Genomic DNA, 25,255 nt, shown 5'->3' with positions numbered 1-25,255 from the left:
AAGCGGGGCCGATAGGACAAAATGCAGACGTTACTATGTTAAAGCAAAATAATTTCCTGTCATAACTGCAGCACCGGAGTCTGACTGCACAACCTCTAGCAGTTTTCACGATTAAGCGTACAAGTTACGGCATGAGCAGTTGAGTGCATTCTAGAACGTGCGAAGAGAAAGGGCAAAAAAGTACGTGATCACCGAGAGGTAACTGGTACGGAACTCTCTGCTCAACCCAAGGCCTCGTTTCGCACTTGGTCTTTCAAATTTAGACGCTGGAAGCAAAATAAATATAAGGTATGTCATTTTGTATTCTTTTACAGCAAGGGCTAACATTTGTCTCCTTAACAGATGTTGAACATTGGTGAAGATACACTCCGAGAATTCGTTCGCTAGAGCCCCTGTCACTTGCTTGTGGCGCTGCGGTGCCGCCAAGCCAGACCAGCTATCTAAACAGGATCAGCCGCATGCATGAGTGTCGGTGGCGTCTTGTTTTATTTTTCCCACCCCCATAGAAAACGCCGTCTTGAGCGCTTTTCCAGTCATACTATCGCTCTTCGTCACGGTTCTACGTTATCGATTGCCGAGGCTGACGACGGCAAGGTGAGAATCTTTTCTTTTCTTTACTTCACAGTGTCTTGATGGAAATCTTCTGCGGCATTCCTCGTAGTTAAATTTAAGCCATATTTACGGCTCTATCACGAACGCTAACCTCATTGTTTTTGCTCGTTCACCGAAACTCGAAAAAAAAAAGTGTTCGCGACACTTTTCACGGCTCTCAGCAACATAAAAGTTGATTCCGCGTTATGAGGTAGCGAACGAACAGACAAGCGCGTGAAAAACTGTACGGCCGTCTGCCACGATCATGTCATAACAGAATACAACGTATATTAAGTTTTAAAAATTCCTCGGTAAAGCTGACTGTTCGGAGAAGTCGCCTGTGCCTCGAAAAGTTACGCTTATGCACGACGAGAAACAAGCCTTTCAGCCACGCCTTTCAGTTGGGCTACGCGTATACGGAATTTTTCATCGGCCCAAGGATCGGGGTGAGTGTGGTACGGGGCCTTTAGAGTGGATGCTAGACTTTAATACAGTTAAAAAGAGGCAGAGACTGTTCAAATTAGACGACAGACCATTAAATATGAAGAAAATTCTGGGCCCGTGGCCAACCGGAGCTTTACAGACTTACACCTTAAAAGCGTTGAAAACTTTTTTTAAAAGACAGCCAAATTGCTGACTAGTACTAATAAATAAAGAACTTTCATTTGTATAACACGTGTCGTACTTATTATGCACAGTATTATATCGCGCCCATCATATGTGTGTAATGAAGTTCATGACGTGTCCACTTTTATGTACTCATGAGCGAATACATATCCATAAGGAACAGGCGTGTCAACTGCCATTTTCTGCCTGGTTGGATTGAATATTGACTAGAGACATTATCAGAGGCAATATTCATTTTCTTTAGAACATTTTCCTACCTTTTGTTGCTTTTGTTAGATGTATGCGCGTATGAGTGTGTTTTAGCAGATGTTTTTTTAATTAAATGTATGTATGAGCATATGTTTGCTCGGATATTCTATCTTCATTTGTTGCTTTTTATTTTTTTTCTTTAAGATGAGGGTTCAACATTTTATTAACTGCTAAAACGTAGCCGGTACCATAATTGTGCACTAATATCTTGTACAAAGGTGAAGCCACTCGCACGTAGGTAATAGCCTTCATGAAGAAAGCCATGAAGATGCGTTTGAGGATGAAAATGCGTTAGTGCTAAAGTAATGTTGGCGCTGATTTCACGACCCGATGCCGCACCAATTCATTCACCAGTTTGAACGACACGGATCAGGCTCCCATCAGCCAAGGGTTCGTCGATGCGTTGTCAGCACTGTAAAAATGGTAGACGGGCAGTGCTCACATCATAGGGGCAGTTGTCCTAGCTGTAGTAGTTTGTCTTGAAAGCTTCACACGCCAACGTACACCCGTCGGTGAAAGAAGTCGGAACATGCGATCAACAACCGTAATCAGATAAAACTTGATAGTCGCGCCGTCTGACGTTGATCGTGTTGCCTCGAGACATCACAGTGTGCGTGCGCGTCCTTTTGGGCACCCAGTCATGTCTTCTTAGTCACTTACTCGCTAGCAGTGAACTAGCTGATTGCGTGTCGCGTTTTGCAGTAGGTCGCTTTCTTTCTTTCTTTTTTTTCATTCTGCCACGTGCTTCATTCGCTTGAAGCGTTCGCTGCTTGCTGTCTTAGTGACAAAGCGTTGCTCCACACAGCGCTAGTTAATTGATTGATATAAGGAGTTTAACGTCCCTAAACCACTATATGATTATGAGAGATGCCGTAATGGAGGGCTCCGGAAATTTCGGCCACCTGGGGTTCTTTAACGTACACCCAAATCTGAGCACATGGACCAACGGCATTTCCGCCTCCGTCGAAAATGCAGCTGCCGCGGCCGGGACTGGATCCCGATATCTGCGGTGTAGCAGCCGAGTTCCTTAGCCACTAGACCACCGTGGCGGGGCACAAAGCGCCAGTTGCCTTCTGTGAATCTTCGTACCACGTGGTTCTGAAATATGAACAATGGCAACGAATTCGAAAAGACGTTGTGCAAAAGAAGATACTTACGATTACTTTTATAAGATGAGGCCATTACACATTATCTGCCTGGTGAAGATACCCCGCCACGGTGGTCTAGTGGCTAAGGTACTCGACTGCTGACCCGCAGGTCGCGGGATCAAATCCCGGCTGTGGCGGCTGCATTTCCGATGGATGCGGAAATGTTGTAGGCCCGTGTACTCAGATTCGGGTGCACGTTAAAGAACCCCAGGTGGTCGAAATTTCCGGAGCCCTCCACTACGGCGTCTCTCATAATCATATAGTGGTTTTGGGACGTTAAACCCCACAAATCAATCAATGCCTGGTGAAGATAAAACAAGTGGGGCACATTTCACTACCAACGTATCCCCTCGAACTGATCGCGCGACGGCTTGAACAAAGAAAGCGACCCTTACCGCATAACGCCATATGTAACCAGCTAGCTCTTTGCAAGCGAGTAAAAATACAAGCACGAGGCAGAAAGAGTGAGTATAAATGGTGCATTCTTCTCTCCATACATTAATCATGATCAGACGTGGCTACAATTTGCTTCTCAGAAACTTGCTGCTCACGTTTTCTATCAATAACATGCCGTTTAGGACCTGGAGGTGCTGGGCACATGGCGATTAGGCACTGGAGATTGCGAGGGATAAAAATTATGTTTAAGGCTACGAGGTCAACTAGAAGACAAATATTTGTTTTGCGACACTGCAGTGAGGGATGCGTAAATGGTGACAAACTCGACGGAGAAAAGAAAGAGTGACATGTTTAAAAAATATAAAAATTAATTTCTATATTTGTGAAGAAAATAAGACACCCTTTCTGCCTTTTTTTTTGAGTAACAAAAAGTCTGCGTAAAAAGTCGTGAATGACGTTATTTGTCGCACTGCTGAGTAAGAACATGACATACTCTAACCTAAATTGTTAAATATTGTCGTTTTTTTTTTTTGTCTACGACCTCGGTCTTAACCGGTATAAAGATCCAAAAATAGCGCTGAAGTCGTGGTATGGTAATACTATAGCTGAACGTAGGGTGAAATAGTGCATGTATAAAACTATTTTAAGCTCACTGTCAAAGATGCAAAAAGATAAGTGTAAGACAGGGTAGGACGCCTGATTTTCTTCTATTTTTTTTTCGCGCGTCCCACAAATGCATAGGTATTTTAAGTTCACACACAGAGTATGCGTATCACGTCAACACTATAGGATGCTGCCAATAAAGAAATAATTTATTTCACAGCTTTATTTGAAAACAACCATTCACACTTGTCGAGAGACCCGATGTGCACATTTATGCAGCCATCACCCTTTATTTCTCCGCTACCTCATATAGTACCTTTTATGCCAAACAGTGGTTCGCAGTCACATGAAGCACTTACAAAAAAGAAGAATGACAGGAGTGAACACAGATTTTCGATCGATAATATGCACTCCCTGAAGCGTTCATCTCTGCAAGCACTCGTTCGGACTGTGTAAGGTTTGGCACACCTCAACGCCTCTGACAGATAGAAACTTTCTGAATCATTGTGAGATTTGGACAATCGGCCACTCTGTGCAGATGCTGCAGCAGCACCGTCCTCGTTTTTTGTCGTCTCACAAGGTAGTCAGAGACTTCTTTCGTTTTCTGAGAACTTCGAATTTCTGTGAACGCCTTTTACTTTTGGACGGTACAACCAATGGACACGCGTAAGCCCATGTACTGGTGATTTTCTACTCTTTTCCCTTCTTTTCGTCCTCTCTCTCATCTTTATACTCCTCTTTCCCGTTCCGCCTGCGTAGGATAGAAAACCCAGCATGTTCCTGGTTAACCTCTTTGCCTTCTCTTCCTATTCCTCCTCCTCCTCCTCCTGAACGAAATCCGGCGATGCTAACCAATCTACGCATTACTCGCCTGGCGTGCCTCATTTCGCACGGAAGCTTGGGTTTTGCTGAGAGTTGCCTGCACAAAGCTTCGACAGATTGTTAGGTGCAATTTATACGTTTGTATAACGTATTTTATGTGTTGTCACTAGCCTATAATTTCTGTTTTAGTGTTGAATTGGTGTTCTCATTTGTTGTTTGTTTCTGCATAGAAAATTGGCGCCATCCACCTCGTTAAGTCTTGTTGGCTTTTTGTGCATAGTCCTCAACGTTGTTTGAACGTTGAAATCAGTTTAATTTCATTTGACCTGATTTGATTTGAGTAGAAGTCTATCGAGAAAACGACAACGTCATCCAAATAGCATAGGCATGCGTTCAAATTCAAGCCTCTAAAAATGTTGTTCATGAGACGTTCGAAGATCGCACGCACATTACAGAGGCCAAAGAGCATCACGTTGAACTCATACAATCTCTCAGACGATACAAGCGCAGTCTTAGAGCGGTCAGCTTCATTCATAGGGACCGGCCAGTAGCCTGATCAAAGGTCTAAAGAAGAAAAGTACTCTGCTCCTTGCAGGTAATCGGAAGGGTCATTGATTTTGAACAACGGATAAACATCCTTTCGGGTGATCCTAAAAAGCGCCTATAATCAACGCAGGATCTGATGCTGCCTTCCTTTTTTTACTTCCCCAGTACATCCCTAGAAGCCGAAGGGCTGTTTAGACATTGTATTACGCCACGTTGAAGCATATTGTTCACCTCATCAATGACACGACGTTCAGCACGAGAAACTCAATATGAACGCTGGCGTAATATTTCAAGGCTACTGGTGTCGACGTGGTGAGTGGGGGCAAACATGCAACAAAAAAAAAGTAGGATATTGTGAGAACACACCCTGAAGCGATCGAGTAGAACCAGGAATGGGGTACGATGAGCGGCGGGAAGTTCAAGGTCAATGGATTGGAAAAATGCCTTGAAAGATGAAGTGGGAGAGGTATCTTAACTAATTTTGTTTACGTGAGATGATGGCAAGCCATCAGGTAAGTGACTGGAGGAAACAGAATCAATTTATTCAAGGTGACCGATGACTTCATAACAGAATAAGATGGCTGGGGAGGGAAGCAGGTTCATTATATAGCTAGAGCCACGTCACCTTTCAAGGGAACAACTGCGAATAGAAGAAGGAAGTTTTTTGCGAGAGCCGAAGGCGTCGACAGAGGGTGCCTCGTCGCAGAAAATGGCACAAGAACACTGTATAGAGGAGGGATGTGAGTGTCTGCAGCGACGATGACTCGAGAAGATAACGGCTGAAAAGAGGGTCTGTCAGGCGTCGGCGCTTCAGACAGGGGCAGTTGGTCGACAACTATAGTTCGGCACGCGCATAGTGTACGATGGCATAATGAGCGCAAAGGAAGCCTCAGCCCAAGATGGTGTCGAGGAAACATGGTGAAAACACAAAGATTTTGACTACATACAAACTATTCTGGATGACGAGTCGAGCTGTGCGTGTCACAGAAGGTTGGATGTTGTGCGCAGTTGCTGTGCGGAGAGAGACGTCGGAAAGCGGTGGTGTAACTTTCTTTAACTTGCTGCACGGTTCACCTCTGAGCACAGACAATATTGTCAAGGAGCGCTGTCGCAGGTACACCATCAATATGCATGCTTATTTCGTTAGCGTGTAAAAAAAGAAGGCGTTGAAGTTTTCGATATAAGTGCAGCTCTTGCCTCGATAAATGTGATGGTCAGTTTTCTGCTTAAGATGGTAGCAATTGAGGAAGCATCGGAGAAATAGAATGGCGCCGTGCTGAGGCTGGCCAATTTCTGTTGAAGCCACCGTGATGTGGCGGTGACTGATCTTACCTGGGGTGGAACGAAGATGAATGTGGTGGCAAGTAACGATAGGAGCAGTAACTCGCCTCACCATCGCTTGGGCGGTAATCACGACGACGGCAGTAGCGTGCTACACGGCTGTGGAGATGACAGAAGTAGCGGATAGGCCTGTTGACGGGTGTGCGCCAAGGATTAGTTGATAGCGGTGCAGGAGGGCAAAAATCAGGTGGGTGCGGAGGGACAGAACGACGCGCTGAGGGGGCAACATTCTACTTCGTATTTAGCGTGCAACATCGTCAGCATGTTCATGCAGCCACGGCTACGAGGATATCTATCACCTCTTGCTCAACTATCAGAAACACGACACACACCGAGGGTCACTCGAATAGGAACACCATGCGTTAGATCTCGAGCGGCCTTTTGCGTTAGAAAAAAAAAAAACTAGGCCCATGGTCATCTAAAGAAAATGGCAAAGCAATAAAGGTGCTGAAACGTTTTTTCGAAGAAACGATGATTTGTGACCACTACTGAGCGGAGTATTGTTAAAAGCGAACATGGCGTGTTTGTTCTGCCCATAGGAGAACTTTTGAACTCACCTATGTAGGACTGTATATAAGTATATATATTTTTTCTGTATTTTTATTTGTAACAATCAAGTGGAAAGGGGTAGCTATCGCCAAGTAACGATGACAAAAACTCCTTCATTTATTTTTTATTTAAATAAAAAGAGACAGGGCTGTCGAGCAGGATCCGTGACGGGTTGTAGTAACGGCGATCATCGTCTTGTGGCCTCAGCATAAGTCAGAGGTGCGGAGCTAGGCGAAGGATGGTATGCGGGAGGCAGAGCGTTAGAAACTTGCTCTTCGATCACCTTGCGGAGTGCTGGCGTCCACGTGTGTGCACTGGTCTAAACATGAGACACAAGAGACAACTGGCGCACCACTTCTCGGACGAATGCTGGATTTGCTGCATTAGCGTGGTCTGTTCCACCGGGGAACAGCGGCAATGTTTAACGCAGAAGGGGTGGTCACGTGTAGGTTTGGAAGTTGTGTAGAGAGACCGCTTTCTCCACAGCTCGTCTTAATTTTGACAATGCTGGATCAGCTGCGCGATGGTTTGGGGGCTTTTTTGCAACAAGCATGTGAACGGCGTCGTGCTTGATAGCTTTCATGGTGTGCCGTATTTCGTCAGTGTCGGACATTTCGGGATAGATGCGACGATAGAGGTCGAGAACATCCTCAATAAACGAAGTGAAGGTCTCGCCAGAGTGTTTTGCACGGCCGTGCAAGCGCTGTTCGCCGCGAAGCTTGCGAACAAAAGGCCAGCCAAGTTTAGGTAGGTCGGCCACAAAGCACGTCCTAAAGAATGACCAAGGGTAAATTTCAGCTTTATGGTAGTCAAACCACAGATGGGCTACACCCTCGGTATAGAAATGAAGGTAACCAAGCTTGCCTATGTCTTCTCACTTATTGTGAGCGCTTACTACTTCATACTGGGACAGCCAGCCTTTGGCGTCTTGGTCGTTTGTCGTGTTGAATATCAGCTGATCTCTCTGTCGTGGCATTCCGGAACAGGTGACCAATGGGTTTAGGGCTTCAGGTGGCTGGGTCATGTTGTCAGGCATTGGTGAGGCAGGAAGTTGAGGGCGAGTCCGGGAATGGTGTTCCGAGTTAAGAAAGCTAGCACTCACCACCAAATGTAAGAATACTTTTAGACGCCTAGGTAAGGTCGCGGCTTTGGTGGCCCTTACTACCAACACTGTCATTTGTTCGAACTCTACACGTTTCACGTCACCACCATGATATTAATAATTTCAGTTTTAACCCGCCTCAAGGCGTGAAATTTTAGGGCTCTTCACAGCCGCGCAGCAGTCTCATTGCTCATATCATGTTTATATCACTTCAATAACGTACCGTTGCCCTGCACTCATTATTGTTCATGCACGCTTTGGCCAATTATGGCCCTTTCACCATGAAAACCCACGTAATATCATATCAATATAGGCGCCCAGATAAAGCTACCGTTCAATGTGCCGAACAACAATGAGAAACCAGTCAGTGGTTTCAGCAGAAAGCAGCACGAGCCTCCGCCACAACAAGCTTCTACTTCGTCGTTCCTCCAGCAATGTCCGTATTTGTCACTACAGCTCGTGCAACAGATAGCACTGATCTCCTGACACATTTCTCGCTCCGCTGTCTATTTTGCCGGCTACGTGAGAATCGTAATGAGACTTAAGTTGGCCGCCTTCCATTTAGCTCTCTATTTAGCGGTCTACGGTGAGTGTTAGAACACACCCTCTATAGTTCGTTCTTCATGTCTTATCACAAGGTATCTGTAGCGATAGCCTCACGTGCCCTCTTGAGCATTGCCTGGACATTGCGTCCCATACTTGTGGGTCACCTTCAAAACGTGCTCACAGGGTTTTCAGACACGCGCACGAGAGTTCCTGGCAAACAGTATGCCAGTGAAGTTTTGGCTGTCATCACGCTACAATTTTAAACTTCCAATGGCAAAGTTTGTTTTCTTGATTTCATCGCATTATCGAGTTATTGAAATAGTTCAGGCGAAGTCATCACTTTGCTGAGTCGAGTTTCAACTACATACGTTGCGATATTTCTTTCTACATACCGCTTTTCGTTATCTAGGGAAAGTACAAAAACGTACCATTTTATGTAGCAACGAACGAGGCCTTCGAAATTTTTAGTGTCTTTAGTTCTCACTAACTTTGACTAGTTTGCGTGATTATTTTTATGAACGTAAATAAATTGGCCAGAACACAATGACGGCCCTGTTGATTTGTGTCTTATCATTAAATGGCCTAACGTGTGGAGTTTTCGGGCGTTTCCAGTTGCATCTATAGTTTCACAGTGAACTTTTCTCCTGGTTTAATCGGGGAAACCTTACGTCAGACCTTTTTGGTGTGAAGAGTTTTGCTACGCTATATTAGAGGTATCCAGTAAAAAACTAAAGCCACATAAACCTGTTGTGATGCTAAAGCGAATCTTACACGGTCCTAAAAATCGCTATGAATCGCTTCGCTTCGGCCACTGTACGTCGAAATAGGCGCGGGCACTTCGTTTTCAGACGTTCTTTACACAGCAGGAGCATCTTACTATCGAAGTACATTAACCGAAGTGGCGCGCAAAAGATGAGACCCTCAAAAAAAAAGCTAACAAGTGTAAAGAAGTTTATTCATTATTCCAGAGATGTTCCGTAAGAGCTCTATAAAACCGAAGCGTAAACTTTGGAACTCGGTCGCCGCCGTGCTCGGAAAACAATGCCCACATTTCCGGAATATTGAACGTGCGTCGATTCAGCACGAGACAAAAAAAAAAGGGGGGGGGGGGTGAGAACGGTGGAGTCTATGAAGGAGGCACCGGAAAGCTGCGAATTCGATTCCATTTGCAACAAAGTGCATGCGGACCATTCTTTCGTGGGGTCGTTGTCAGCGATTCACGGGCAAACATGGTCCCGTTTCGTGGAAATATACAACGTGTGCCTCGGCACGTTTTATCTTTGAATAGATTACGAGCGTGTGCTCAGCACTGAGAGCTTATGGCTCAGAATATTCCTGTGAAGAGAGAGAACTTTACGAAAAACACATAAACCTTAGACCTGGTACTTACAATGATAATAAGAATATTAGCAGCAGTAATAATAATAATAATAAAGCAAGGCCTATAACTATCAGACAGACGAAGACGTTTATATGATGTCCAAGTAGTACTTTCATAATATAATCTATAAAGGGGAGTCCGCCAGACAGTCCTCCAGCGTTGCTATTTCCAGGTTTGCGATTTACTTTCTGTTCATCGTTAACCCTACCCAACGTGTGTGTCTGAATGCCCATATACTAGCAAGGGCTTTAGTACAAGATTACAATACATAATTGTATATGGGGTTTGTCAGTGGGGAACAATATATGGGGTTACAACACATTGTTTGTGTACAGGCGGTCCCCATACAGTCTTTTGGCTATGAGACAACTTTCTGTATACGAAATGCTAAGTATTGTACACATTTTTTTTATTAATAAAGGTTTGATTCTGACGTCCCAGGACCAGATATTATTATGAGGGACGTTATAGTAAAGCGCTCGTAGGTTTCCGCTGTCTGATGTTTTCTAAGATTGACTGAGTACAAGATTGCAGTGCTAAACAAAGAAATAAGTTGTGATATAATAGGACATGCACAAAAGAACAGAGAGAAGAGAGAACAAGATAGAAGTAGAAGAATAAATAAAGAGCAAAGTTGCAATGGTTAGCAAGCCGGCGACAAGACTATTTAGCTGCCCATGAGCTCCGCTGTCTCTTTAGCATCGTGCCTCCTGCGCATGCGAGGCAATTTTCTTCCTTTTGCGATAAGCGCGCTCGCAGGACCACACAAGCGCTCGTTGTCAGGATAGGAAATCACGCCAATTAGTACGGGTGCTAAAAGCAGTGTCACAATTTTGTTCATGCCATGTTCTATCAGCCAAGAGCACGCAAAGAACCCATAGCGTATGACATGCACGGCCCCGGGTGTCACCTCTTTTTGGCTGCTACCAATGAACCACTTTCATATTAGCGAGCTTTGCTTTTCAGGTGTATGAAGTTCTTGCCAAAGCTTTTTGATGCTTATCTTGTGGACAATGTAGGATTGCAGCATTGTTTTTTGAGCAGTAGTTAACTATATAAAATAACGAATCAGTAAGTCAATCAATTACCATTTTATTGCCCTCACGTTAATAACATTGCTGCATAAATATATACGGAGGAGTGCTGTAGCGAAAGACTGCAACAGAACATTTCGTAATGGTAACATAAATAATACATGTAATAGGGACCAGGGGGAACTTTTGCGAATAAAACAAGAACTTAAGAGTTATATATTTATTTTTTATTTATTCAGAGCTACTCACCTTAATCTGGATTCAAGGAGGAGGGCAATACACAAATGCATACATACTTGAATAGATGTCAGAAAAAAACAAAAAAACATAAACAAAAAGTAATAATAGGTGTTGAGGTTTAACGTCCCTAAACCAAGATATGATTATGATAGACGCCGTAGATGGGGGCTCTAAACACTTTAACCACCTTGGGCTCTTAGCGTCTATCTAAATCTATAGTCATGTGGGCCTCAAGCATTTCAGCCTGCATAAAATATGCGGCCACAACAACCGGGATTTGAAAAAAACTACAAAAGAATATACACTGAAGAAACATGAGTAATACCACCACAAGCAAACAGCGTTAAAAGAATGAACATATTTCGTAAACCTTAACATCCGCTTACTTTGTCGCAAGACTGACGTCAGTAGATTTATTTGAAGCACAAAAATAATAAAACAGAACCTAAGCAAAGATTGACTAGTCAACACAACAACGGTGATAACGATAAGTAGATACAGGTTCAGAAGAATCCATACTTATTACTTGCGATAACTGTTGGTTATTATAGTCGGTTATAGTGGCCGGGCAGATCGAACATTTTAAGATGTTTGTTGTGATGCATTTCCAGAAATTTGGGGCATTTAGACGTGGCACCACCTCTTGGTAGCAGGGACGACGACCTGCCTTAACTGAATGGGAAATAAGTGAGAAAACGCATATCTCGTAAAAAAAGTTTGTTATCGAAAACGACTCCACGTAATACCTGGCAGAAACCCACTGTTACAATCTGACAAAATTTCAGTATCGCGCTACAAACAAGTGGCTTCCCAGGACAATTGAATACCACCTATAAACACATGAAATCACATGGTTAAATATTAAACGCTGTGGGAAGCTGAGTGGTTTGTAGTGCAGCACTGTACCTTTTGCAGACTGTTAAAGTAAGTCTCTGCTGTACAAAACCGGCTGTTCTTATTGATAACTACCTTCTTTCGTCAGATATCATTTTTTTCGCCTATTTTCCGTTCAGTTACGGCACGGCACCACTGTGGCCGACGTGAGACGGCGCTACATGCAATGATCTCGACATTCTGGTCAGGTTCTATGGCTGTAAACATTATCATGGCCGTGCTATTTTCGACATTCTGCAATTGGTGTTCCATAATTCTTTGGGTTGAGAAAGACACAGTTGTTTTCAAGTTTTACAAAAAAAAATTACCCATGTGCTCCGTAAGTTGAAGTATCTGAATATGTTAACTAGTGGGATTTTCCAGTTCAGTCAACTTCGCCTTGAACATTTTTGCAGTTTGTTGAAGGTCTTCGACACGAAGGGCTCTTCCTTCTAATTCGATGTGCCTGCCTGTCCAATCAGCTATAAAATTGTGCCACGTTTTTTAATTATTCTCTTAGTACAGTTACATCTTCTGCCATATTTTTCTGGTTAGGCAGCATCTCATTCAATATAGGGTCAATGGAAGTACCACTACTGTTAGTGGTGCTGGAATTGAACTACGGCATTCGGGCGTTATTGTGCTGTAGCAGTCACTAAACCTGCGCGAGGCAGCAGAGCTGTTGCTGGTCTGGCGTTCTCACAAAAGGTGCAGGTCTATGACTGGTGTCTTTTAAACGACGCGTCAACATTACGTGGACCATAAGTGATGCCAAGACAACATATTTAGTACATATAGTAAGTAAAAGAAGCACAGTGTTTAGGGCATGGCAAGACGAAAAAGCACGACATTCACTCCTAATGGTGCCATAGAAGTCACTAACCTGCACAAGGCAGCGAGCCATTGCTCCACCGTTCTCACAAAAGATGTAGGTCTATGGCTGTTGACTTTTTAAATGGTGCGTCGACATCACATGGATCATAAGTGACGCAATGAGCGGCTCGCCTTGATTGAACCAACATGAATGCGATATCGGAGGCTTAGTTGGTACACAAGTGCACCTGGCCAAGTCGGGCAGATATAGCTGGTCAATTGTTTTTGGTTTCGGTAGTTGCAGAAACGTTGATCCGACCACACAATGGTCAATCACCGGCACGAGGTAGCAGGACGGTTTAAGCCACAAGTTCTTCGATGCTTCTTGTATTTATTAACGGTAAAACTGGCAATGAATAACCTAAGCAATGGCGATAACCGGATGTGCATATGCGTTCAGTGGGATCTGTGCTGACTAGTTGTGATAGCTATAGGTTAATGCAATCGGTTGTTGTGTGCAAATAGATTGACAATTTTAAAAGGATAATGGTGGTGTTGTATGGTGTTGAAAAAGATCATGATAGTTTCATGTTCGACGTGCTGCAATTGGTGTCGTATGAACCTGTTGATTGCTTATTGTCAGAAAAAAGGGTCTCAGGACACTGGCTGAAACTGTCCTCGGCACGCATGGCATTCAGAGTATTGTTGCGCTTCTTGCGGGAAACTAGCCTCAGAGACGGACTGTAAGCAGTGTCGTCTTTCGCACTGTTGCCCCTTTTTAAGCATCTATTTTGCGTCATCTTCTGCTACCCTCACCCTCTTCACCAGCACAGAGTAGTCAGTCGGTCTGAGACCTGGATGACCTCCCTGTCCTTCCTCGCCTTCTTTTTCTCCTCGTACTCTTCAATAGTGAGTTGTGTCTTTATTTTACAAGGTTTTGCAATTCAAGTAATCAAAATGAAATCTACGGAGACATCAGCTATATGCCAACAATTACACATTGTCATTGCACGAAAGAATGAAGTTATTGCGCAGACTATTGTGCAGAAACCTCAGATAGTAAGAAGGTGGTAAATGCAAGTGTTGCACAGTCCATAGTCACTTAAAGCTCCGAAAAATTAAGTTGCTTCAAAAAGAAAGTAAATCACTAGGTACACTCCAACGTACATTCTCAATTCAGCACCCCCGAATCCTCGCTGCGGCTGCTGCATATCTGATGGAGGCGGAAATGTTGTAGACCCGTGTGCTTTGATTTGGTTGCACGTTAAAGAACCCCGGGTAGTAAAAATTTCCGGAGCCCTCCACTACGGCGTCTCTCATAATCATATATGGTGGTTTTGGGACGTTAAAACCGACATATCAATCAATCAATCAATCAATCAATCAATCGATTAATTATTTAATCAATCAATCAATCAATTCAGCACCCTGAGAACTAGGTGTAGGCGTGCACGTGACGAACTGTTACAATGAACGTTCATCTATTCTATAGCGTTCATATTTAGGTACTATGGGATGAAATATCTGCGCGACTTGATGTGTTTCGCTTAAACTACTGGAGGCTTCTTATTTCATTGCAGAAAGCAACGGCAACATGAAATCCTAAGCCAGGAGTGCTATATTGGCATGGTTTGCTTCAATAAAGCTCTAGTAAAAGGATTTTCGATTTGGTTTCGGAAACGATACATGCAGGTGTTATTCTCTAAGCGACCGAAAAGCCAGGAAGAAGGTAGCTTGGTGCAATTATACTTCTTAAAAGTGACAATGTTTGAATGAAGATGAATAATTGTCTTGAAATCGCAGTGATTCTTCATTTTTTTCTTGAAGGCATAGGTTCTCAATAGTTCACAGATGCAGAGGCCTCCCAGACTCGGAGGATTTAAGTGGTTGAAGAAAAACAAGAAGTTACTATGCGCATTGAGGCACTCATAAGAAGCTTCGAGCCAGACGTGTCAATTGTTTTGCGAGTAAGCATCACATCTGCCTCTGTAAAAATTTCTAATAACATCCGTCATAATCGATAAGCAGCAGTGACAAAGGCAGACTGTTATAAAAATCTTGAATGCAAATAAACTAAAATAACCTACCTGACTTCTTATCTGAAACCTCGATCATGTTTTTTTAATGGCTTGAGACGAGAGAATCTTACAAAAATTGTAGCTTTTATTTTTTAGTGGCTAGTTTTGACATGCTTTGCCCTCCAAAAGTGTCAAGAAATCAGCATGCCATAGACGTAACCAATAGTGCGCAATGACGCGCTGATTCTAAAAAAACAGACTTGCTGTATTTGTTCAATATACACATTATATGGTATGTGTTTCTATTGAAAACGTTCACATACACACATAATATTCTGAAAGCACAGCCGCTTCAATATCTGTTCAAACAGATTAAAACCTATCGAACAGCAGATCATGGACATACACCTCGTACGGTGCACAACATACATGTCCTATGAAGTCCAATAAAAACAGTTTAAAGCCAATCATTGTTTGCGTTGGTGGCGAAGATCAGCAAAGTCTTAGTTTTGTGGCCGAAGATAAGCCGCATATCGTGGTCGTGCAGCCGCTGCACAAAGTATATGTTATTCTAAAATACATTGGAAAGGTAATGTAAATGTATGGTATCACTGTAGTTCAGATGCTGACAGCACAAATATTTTGGGTAGGCCTATGATAAAACTTGTGCAACTAAGTAAGCTTCCCCGAATCAAAACCACCAGATTTCGTTTCAATATCTGTAGTCCAGAAATAATCATACTCTCGACATTTTTTTCAAACAAAAAAAAACAAGCGTAATCTCAAACAGTCACACGTGCGTTCATTTTCAATTGTCAGTTTCATATAAAAAGCACTGCATGCGCACAAAAACATACTGACGTGGGACACTTTGTTGCGGACACAGGGTCAAACAGACATGATATTGCGCACTAGACTACGTCTTATAAGAGTAACGGAGTGTCATCTCAGCTATATAATATGCAGTCGTGTTTCAGCTGCAAAAGTCAGACTTCGAAAGAGTTATGAATGGGTGTTTAGTACTTGAAGTATTGGCAAAACTAGAGATTGAACATTAATGTATTGAAAGTGTAGGTGTTTTCTTGACAGGCACTGTACAAACAGAATAAAAGTGCGCATGTAAGCACCTGAAATAATTATGAGCACTACAGTGGCACGAAAAATCAAGAGCCAGAATTTGTTGTTTAGGTACACTGGAGGTGGCGTCTATAGATTTTAAGATGCCAGGGACTATCCACCAAACCCTGCCGATCCATTATGCGCTCATTGAAGGTGACGGTGAGCTGCGATTTCTGCTCTCTGATATTTTTGTTTCTTGATGAGCTGTACACCTGTGCCTTCACATTTTTTTACCCGGTGGCATATTTGAATGAAGTGTTCTTTGAACTTGAATGAACATGCTTAATTTTCATACTTTGGCATGCTTCCGAATAAAAATACCCTTTTCGAGCAGATCCTTTTGGTGTTACACAAAGGGGCATTATGTAACCTAAGAGCTACAGTGCAATGCTTCAGTCATAGTATACGACAGTATTCTCTACACTACTCACCTTTATAAAGCTTCACTCAAATTAGGCGAAACAACCACGAAGAGCTTATGAGGGAAGTTAAGCGACAGTGAAGACTTAGCTTTTATCCGCTAGGTACGGCGAAATTTGCATAATCCTAGTGCAATCACCTAATGTTCTCGTCTACATGCCGTCCTTTATGTGCGCTTCAAAGAGTGTGGTCTTAGCGAGCAGGATCGCTGAGCTAAAGCCCAAATTAAATCTTCTATTCTTTAACGCTGTGAGAAAAACACAGATATCAAGTCTACTGGATGGTCAGTGTGCTGGTTTTGTCTTTATTGTGTAAAACTTTACATTGATGAAAGCCTAAGCAGTAGGCAGAGATACAGTATAAACGTATAAAGAACGCGGAACTAAGTTTTCGTTTTTGTTAACAAGGCATATTGCGTGTTACATATGTTATACTGTGAAAACGTAACCCATACTTTTTTTTTACTAAGATTATGAAAGATAAAAGGTGCTTTCCTGTAGCTACCTTTATGTGCTTGGGGATAGAACGGTCGACTGAACGCCCGCTAGTCATCATCGCTGACCGAGAGATCGTGGGTCCGAATGCTGCAAACGGAGCTTCTTCGGCTAGCTCTTTTTCTTTGCCATGTGATGGTGTTCATTTCACTGACGTATTTCCGTCACAGAAATACGCCATGAAAGTGTTTTTGGAGCACGGTACAAAACACTTTCGTAGTAAGAAAGTGTCATCCACAAAACATTGCCATGATAAAAAAAATTATACCAAAATTTATACTTATTGTTAGAGTAAAATGTTTTGCTTAGATAAAAATAAGGTATACTTGAAGTGAAGCTCGCACAATCTCCCCCGGTACGAGCGCTAGTAGAATTCAAAGAGCTGCAGGCCGAACTGCCCGTAAACTACGAATTAGAAGCTTGGGCATTTTTCCAGAGGAATGTGCTCTTGTTGCTTTCACGTGCGCACATAAGAATAAGCACAGCATAAACATCAATGACCAAATTATACCGTATATTTGATCACACAAGTTCCGGTGTGTCATAGTACAAGAATTCATTATGGAGCCAACAAGTACCTAAAAAAAACGGTTGCTTGGCATATGTCGTTTATATAAGTTCTTCGTAGGGAGGGCTTGGGGATTGTCACCCAGTGCTATGCCACAGCAGTACATGGTACATTTCTTCAACTTCCTGTGGCAGCATAAGCAAAACAAGCCTGCGAATATTACAAAGTGCTTCGAATTCGCTTAGGCTTGCCTGTGAGCGCGTCGATGGTGGCTTCTATGGTGATCACCGGAGACCATCTTGTGAAGACGCACATTGACGTTAAAATGCTCAGAACGCGTATAAGACATCATGCTCGGACTTCCTGCCACCACCTAGCCTCTTTACCAGCCGAATCACCACGCACCTCTTTTTGCCAAACGGTTGCCGCGTATCGCGAGTATTCGCCAATATGCTTTTCACCCACCACTGGACCTTCGACTTGTCCGCCGTGGCTTACTCAGGCTAGCATCACTCTGGCGATACCTGGTAACCATAAGTAAGCAGACATGTCGTCATCGGCTCTCAAACAGCTCGACTTGCTCCCGCTGTATAAAAAGTACCCGTGCTCGATGATTGATTTGTGGGGTTTAACGTCCCAAAACCACCATTTGATTATGAGAGACGCCGAAGTGGAGGGCTCCGGAAATTTTGACTACTTGGGGTTCTTTATCGTGCACCCAAATCTGAGTACACGGGCCTACAACATTTCCGCCTCAAAGTACCCGTGCTCAACGCACGTATACACACTAATGGCTATTTTATGCTGAACCGCTCAACTGCAGCCGTCGTCATACCTGTGAACCACAACAATCCAATTGAAGACGTCTCATCCGATGCCATAGACTGCAGCAGAGATTGATGCGCTACATTTCGCATTACGTTTCATTACTGCTGAACTGGCTCAAAAACTGGTGATCTTCTGTGGATCAAAGGCGGCACTGCAATCCCTTCTGTCATAGCTGTAAAACACGGCCTACACGAGCAACTGAAATTTAAGATTGTAGAAGATGTCCAACGCTTACCTGAAAATGAACGGAACATAGTGTTTCGATGACTCCTAAGTCACTGTGGCGTTATCGGCAATGAACGGCCCGATCGAGCTGCCTGTTGAACCTATACACAAATAGACAGATAATAATACTTCTTTCTAGGACAGACGCTGCATGGAAGCCCCGCGTGCTTGCTCATCAGTGCACCAAGTCCAAGTGGAACAAGCCGCACTTCAAGCACGCACTTCTGTATTACTTACATCCAACCGACAGCCTTCGAATTCATCCAGGACTTCGCCAATGCGAGGCTACACTTTTGTGTATAGGTAATGGTTGGGTGTCGCATTCACCCACGCGTACTTGTTTCGCATAGGGATGGCCAACACCGCAACATGTGACAACTGTGGCAGTGTTGACACAATTCAACATATTCTGTTTGACAAGCTATTCTGTTTGACAAGCTAGACAAGCTAGACTGGCTAGCTAGCTTGTCAAACATGTTCTGTTTGACAAGCCAGCTAGCCAAACGTTTGACAAGCTAGGCTATTAAAATCTTTCAGAAGAATGAATCCTGTGCCGTTGACTGGACCTAACGTCTCAAAAGTCTGTGCAGGGGCTACTGCACTTCCTGCGTTCAAGCGGCCCCTCAGAACTATATTGATATGAACGTTCTGCGTGTGTGTATGTGTACATGTGTTTCCCTTTTTTCGTTTTCATTTATCTCTCTCTCTCTCTCTCTCTCTCTCTCTCTCTCTATCTTTCTCTGTCTTCTGGGCAAACTCTGTTGGCCCACCCTTACTCAGGGTAGCATACCGGTAACATTTCACGGGTTAACCTCTCAGCGTTTTCCTTTCATCTATTTTCTCTCTCTCTTTCTCGTAGAGATGAGGCCATGTTATATGGCTCCGCACAGTCCACCGACCCCAAACCAAGAACTTTATCTTTCCTTTTGAAGGCGTATAGATGACAGCGATAGTAATGCATCGGAGAAAGTCAAGCGAAGTAAGGTTCATTGTTTACCTGGGGCGTACAAGTTTGCGTATTACAGAAATGAACCGAGTTGGTGTCACTTAAACACCAGTAAATTGAACAAATGACACCCAGTAAAAAATGCCATTTAAGCCTGAACGCAGCAGTCTTGTTTAAGCCCACGTGTTTTTTATGCTTTGTTCTTTCTATTCCTATTTCTTCATTTCTATGCCCTCTTCTCCTGGTGTGGGATAGCGAACCCCACGCTCACCTGGTATACCTTCCTGCCTTTCCTTCCACTATCCTTTTCCTTCATTCACGCTTTGGTGAATGAGAGCGTAGCTACACGTCTGTAAAACACTGCTCACGTTCTTTCAACTTTCCAAGTGCGAGCACTGCCTGTACGAGAAAGAAGTATTGTGTCATATTGTGTATCTATTATTCAGACGAAAGTTTTCACAGGCTTATACTCGCGCCCGTCTGTTCATCCTTCCGTACCCTGGAACACTGCCACCTGTGGCGTATTCACCTTATACACTCTCAGGATTCAAGTAATTTCTGATTGGGTCAAAAAAGCGAAAAACAATAAAATTGGGTAAAAATGAAGGAAACAATAAGAAAAAACATGGCATAGACAGTCGAATGGACACAAGCCTTTGCGGTGCAACTTTGGAGTTCAAAAGTTGTCCTGTATATTTCAAACTGTTTTCCTTTTTTTATCCTATATGCTCCATCTTGTGCTGTGGGCCTGGCAGTGTGTATTCCGAATTCTGTATTTCATGCTGTGTATCTCGCAGTGTGCAATGCTGGTCATTAGGAGCTCTCTTGTTTCATTTTAGCTACTTTCGGTTATGTTCGTGTGTTTAGGTTGCATCCACAGCTATGCGTCTTTCTCAAGAAGAAAAGAGAAACTTATGGTTCATTTTGTTTAGTTTCGAAGCCATTTGCCCTTTTCTCTTAGTCTCTCTATCGCATGTTGTTGACTCAGAAAAGTCCATCAACGCTTCTGTGTTGTGTGGTCTGAACCACGTGTAACAACAACGACTAGCCCGCAAAATCAACCCCGAAGAAAAATCTTGTTTCTCGGAAAGTGAAGAATTGTGGCGCTGATAATTTCATTCAGACGTGAGTTTTGAAATCACATTTTTTTTCTGCTACTTCTTCTTCGCTACTCCTCCTGGGTCCATCTGCTCTTTTCAAACAAGATATACTAAGACACTTTCGTCACAGCCTTCATTTCAAATATTTTTTGCGCTTTTTTAACATTCATTTTTATATGTCTTTCTTTTTAACTTTGTAAACTTCGCTGTCGCTTCTGCTGAAATCATGTTCAATTTAATTTCGAGCTGAATGTGGTGAAAAACAGTTGAAATATTGCAGACGTTTTTGGACAGGAAACGTAGCAGAAGTGCTAGCGTATGTGGTAAATGGCATATTAAAATTAAAATTTGAGGCTGAACATACGTATTGCAGTTCTTTCAGCATACAACTAGTTCAGCGCTGAAATAGTTCACCAGTTATTGCCTAATTAGGTTTTTCTGATGGGCGAAGCTCCCGAAGTCGTGGTTCTGTACATGATTTGTCTCTGTCGCTACGTGACCGCCGCTTCCACGACTCACTCAGCAGGTGCGGACAGACATATGGACGGACGTTTCACGGCTTACCAATAACACCCTCCGAAGCTTCTTTCACTCATTATCATTCACTCCGTGGATATGCTGCCATTTTATTTTACCCTTACTGCTCGTTTTCACATTTGCTACTAAAAATGAAATCCTCTTCGTTCCATTTTTTTCTGGGAAGTAAACAACTTACAGCGATGCACTAATTCTTCTGAAATAGAGCAAGATAAAATATGGGGAGCAGAATAACATTTGTCAAAAAAAACTTCAGAATTCTTTGTCATTTGCTGTGTTAAATATTGCCGGAAGTACAGCTGTTTCTACCGAAAACCGGGTACAGGGAGCATTTTTGCCTGGCTGCATAAAATACGTGGAACTTCAATTATTCACTACCGGTAATGGCAGTAAAGACTGAACAGCCGCATTTCAACACTTATTTCAACACGGAGCAGTTTGGGGGTATGCCTATGTACTGAATGCTTTTTTACATTACTAAGCCACACCTTACGCCTTCTAAATTACATGTAATTCTGTGCACAGCATGGTTCGTTGGTAACCGCACACCGCTGTTTGCAGCAATTAATTTTTAGCTAAATCCCAGTGTAGAAACTCTGACAAACACTTTGTCGAGTTTCGAAACAAAAACACACAGATGTAGCAGTTGCTCCATAAACAAACAATGGCTCGAGACAGCTGAGAACAAAAATTAGCATGGTATGACAGCACCACAAAACAGTTCTACTCAATGCCAGTCGCATCAGTACCGTATTTTTTGTAGACTCACTATGGCTAGTGAGCGCGTACGATCAACAAGGCTCTTTGTGTTTTCTTAGCTGCGGAAGTGTTGAGGTTTCTGCAAGCAAAGTTATACGGGATGTGAAATTTCTGGGAATGCTATATTCCTGTTTTTGCGTCATGCGTAATAGCAGTACAAGTTCACAAATAATCTGAAACGTGCCTACTGTAAACCATTGCTGCTATGCCTCACAGGCATTTCCGCTATGCTTACGAAATAGACCTGTTATATCTCTCTGCTTGTAAACACATCCACATGCAAAAACAAGCACACACAGAATGAGAGAAAATTCTAGACACTTAAAACACAAAAAGAACGAAGAAGCACAGACGCTCTTTCTCTGTGTTCCTTCATCCATCTTGTCGTGTTTTATTGGTCAAAAGATTTCTCTCATTATGATGTACCGAATAGTCCAGCAACAAGTTTAGTACTTTTATGCGTGTGCGCACACACACAAACACGCACATACACATGCGCACACACACTCGCACACACACGCACGTACCCAAACACACGCCCACACACGCAAATTCGCGCACCCACTGGCTGGCTACCCGTCAAGGTTAAAGGATAGGAATCGAGAAGAGAAGGATGAAAGAGGGCGAGTGAGAAAAAGCAGTAAGTGTGCGGTAACGTGCAGGATTGCACCAGAACTTAGTGGCGTTCGCAGGAGGTGGTGGTTCTCAAAAAGCACGAGAGTGCCTTCCCTGCTTTGTGAGTCAACAATATTTGTGGAAAGTTTTGCAGTACAACCAGCACAGATTGTCCAATCACTACACTGGCTTAAACATCACTTGTCTCTCCGAGGCAAAATGAAGACAATGGCACAGTAAGTGCCTTTGTCTTTGATGTTTTGATCGTGTCCTGCCAACTTCAAAAAGTGCTTAAGAATTCTATGGGTTTAATGTGCAGAATAGCTTGTCTGGGCAGTTAAGATTAGGGAGAACAATAATTTAACATTATGAGCCCTCTATTTTATGTCATTAGTGCACAATCTCAGCTTAGCAACTTGTTATATAGAATAACACTTGGGCCAGCAACATTTGTTAGAATTTTAGTAAGCATTTTAACGCAAGGTCCTTGCTTCGTTTGATGGGCTATGCTCGTTTGCTTTTAATTATGTACTTTCTCAAAGACATCAAGCGTATTGACCGATATGCCTCAGCGTAAAACGAAACGTTGTTGTGTACTCTTTATTTGTTATTTATGTTTCATTACTGCCATCAGAGGTCGGTGGTCGTGCACTGTAACTTTTCTTCATGTTTACTTTTCCGAAGGTTAAAGCTTGGGTGAAAATTTATATGAACTCAGAATAAATGACCACTTCTCAGGCTTTCGACAGATGCCCGTGACGTGGTTCGATATATTGATCTTTATTACAACCAACTGAAAAATGGCCGTACCGTTATTTAGGTGTTTTCGAAGCCGATGACCCAGAGTTGAGACCTTATTTGATTGGAGTCATCCGTATGTGCTCATATAAATTTGTTTCATGTGTTTTATGAAATGTGCTGATAAACGGCTATTGGGACAACTACTCTTACCTTTTATTGGGAAACAATATCAATCCTCTCTGCCATCACGAACGAATCTCCCGTCTTGCGGGACTAAATTACACTATTTCTCCATCAGATATAGCTCTAGTGAGAAATGTCACCTTTTCTTCAAAGTGAACAAAAACGCAGACGCCGTGTCATGCTTAGTAGAACCTATGAAAACATTTTCTAAGGGGCATTCGACTCTCAAGACCCTCATGATGATGAACGTAGAGGCCAACAAAGAAGGCTGCGTAAACGATTTCAGCATTTTCAGTGAAACCGACTGCAACATCCCTTCAGCCACCGCATTGTTCATGCCTGCCCACGTCACGATTTTCCCCAGGAGGAGCCTTTGGAGAGCTTACAGATTCGGTTCAGATGAATGCAAGTGACGAACAGACGCAGTGCGATTGCACTCTTGTTTACTAATTGCACCTACGAATGTCAGCAAGACTATCAGATTATCATGTTTTAAAGGGAAGGGTTACTGAAGACGCAGCTTAAGCTGGCAGCCATCTGCCATGCTACATATTCAAATGCGTTTAAAGGCCGGAGGCTATGGTTTAGTAACCTCTAAATCTCAAGAAATAAAACTTAAGAAAATAGAGGCGTGAAAATAAAAGAAAGATATAATGAATGGTTGCTGATAATAACCTCGAATCTTTCATTTTGTCAAAACGGGTAAGTTGTACATGAAAGGAGGGCATAACACGCAATATTGTCCCTATGCATCATAAACCGATATTGTACATCAAGCTATTCACCACGCACCATATTTATGACGTCTAGATGAGGGTGAAAAGTGGGAATAATTTTAGATATGCTCTCACTCATGGCATAAGTAATTATGACTTCGGTTACCCACGGAGGGCAGTATAGCCAAGCATGTTCACTGATTGGTAGTAAATATAGGAAACTTCACAGGGGCGCCTAATGTGATAACTAAGGAGCTCAATTCAAAGTGATTCGGGTGTTCAATTTGGTAGTGTTGTCAGTGAGCGAAAATTCCCGATGAATTGAATGAGTGAAGAAAACAAGTTCGAGCTCTCAATGAACCCAGGAATTTTACAAAGTATACGTGTGTTCTACTAGAGGATCACGTGAGTGCACCGACCTGTTTCGAAAAAAAATCCTACACATAGGTGCCGGGAGCATTGTTTATATATCTAATTTCGCGTGGCAGAAGCTGAGAATTTCAGCAGGCGTCACATCATGTTAATTAACAGATGAGCGAGCTGCCCGACCAGTACAAAGAGTTGATTCCTTAAATAATTTATGGCCTTCATCAACCAGTGCCAACACCAACAAACCCTCCACTACGGCGTCTCTCATAATCATATGGTGATTTTGGGACGTTAAACCCCACATATCAATCGACAACACCAACAAAGTGTGTAGGAGTGCCATTTTGTATATTGTCAAAGTTCGCCATGTTTTCGAATTTCACCATTGGTCAAGTCTGCTCCGGAGGGCTGCTTTGTAGACGTCTTCCTCGATTTGCTCGAAATGCCGCCATAACAAATTTTGCTTCGATGCCAAAGACGGGCAGTGTTCAGGATAAAACCCCAGTTGTGTGGACACGCGCACTGCTTTATACGGATGTGTAATGGATACTTCCCTACTTCACAAAATTATAAATTACGACAACGTTGAGACTTTATTTGCAAAATGCACCGCCAATTTCATGTGCAACAATGTTTTTTCCTCGCGGCATGGTTGCAGTTTTCTCCAAGATGCAAAACATGTAATGTAAATGACAGGACGGTTCAAAAGATGCTCGAATATACTATCGTGTCCCATCTTTCAAGGCAAAGTAAAGGAGTCCTCCAAGTTTTTTTGTTGTACCTTCCATTCCACTTGCATGGCTATGTGATAAATGA

General features: G+C 42.9%; 1 protein-coding gene across 1 annotated transcript in view; it reads left to right on the top strand.

The window, feature by feature from the left end:
• Positions 1 to 427: 427 nt before the first annotated feature.
• Positions 428 to 25,255, top strand: part of LOC119172082 (glutamate-gated chloride channel) — a 160,301-nt gene continuing 135,473 nt past the window's right edge. Inside the window, exon 1 of the mRNA XM_075892896.1 lies at positions 428 to 594. Coding sequence (XP_075749011.1) covers positions 463 to 594 — 132 coding nt within the window. The 5' untranslated portion in view covers positions 428 to 462. The remainder of the gene's footprint in view (positions 595 to 25,255) is intronic.

This window comes from Rhipicephalus microplus, chromosome 4, assembly GCF_043290135.1.
Source record: "Rhipicephalus microplus isolate Deutch F79 chromosome 4, USDA_Rmic, whole genome shotgun sequence".
NCBI lineage: Eukaryota > Metazoa > Arthropoda > Arachnida > Ixodida > Ixodidae > Rhipicephalus > Rhipicephalus microplus.
This window is presented reverse-complemented; position numbering and strand designations above follow the sequence as displayed.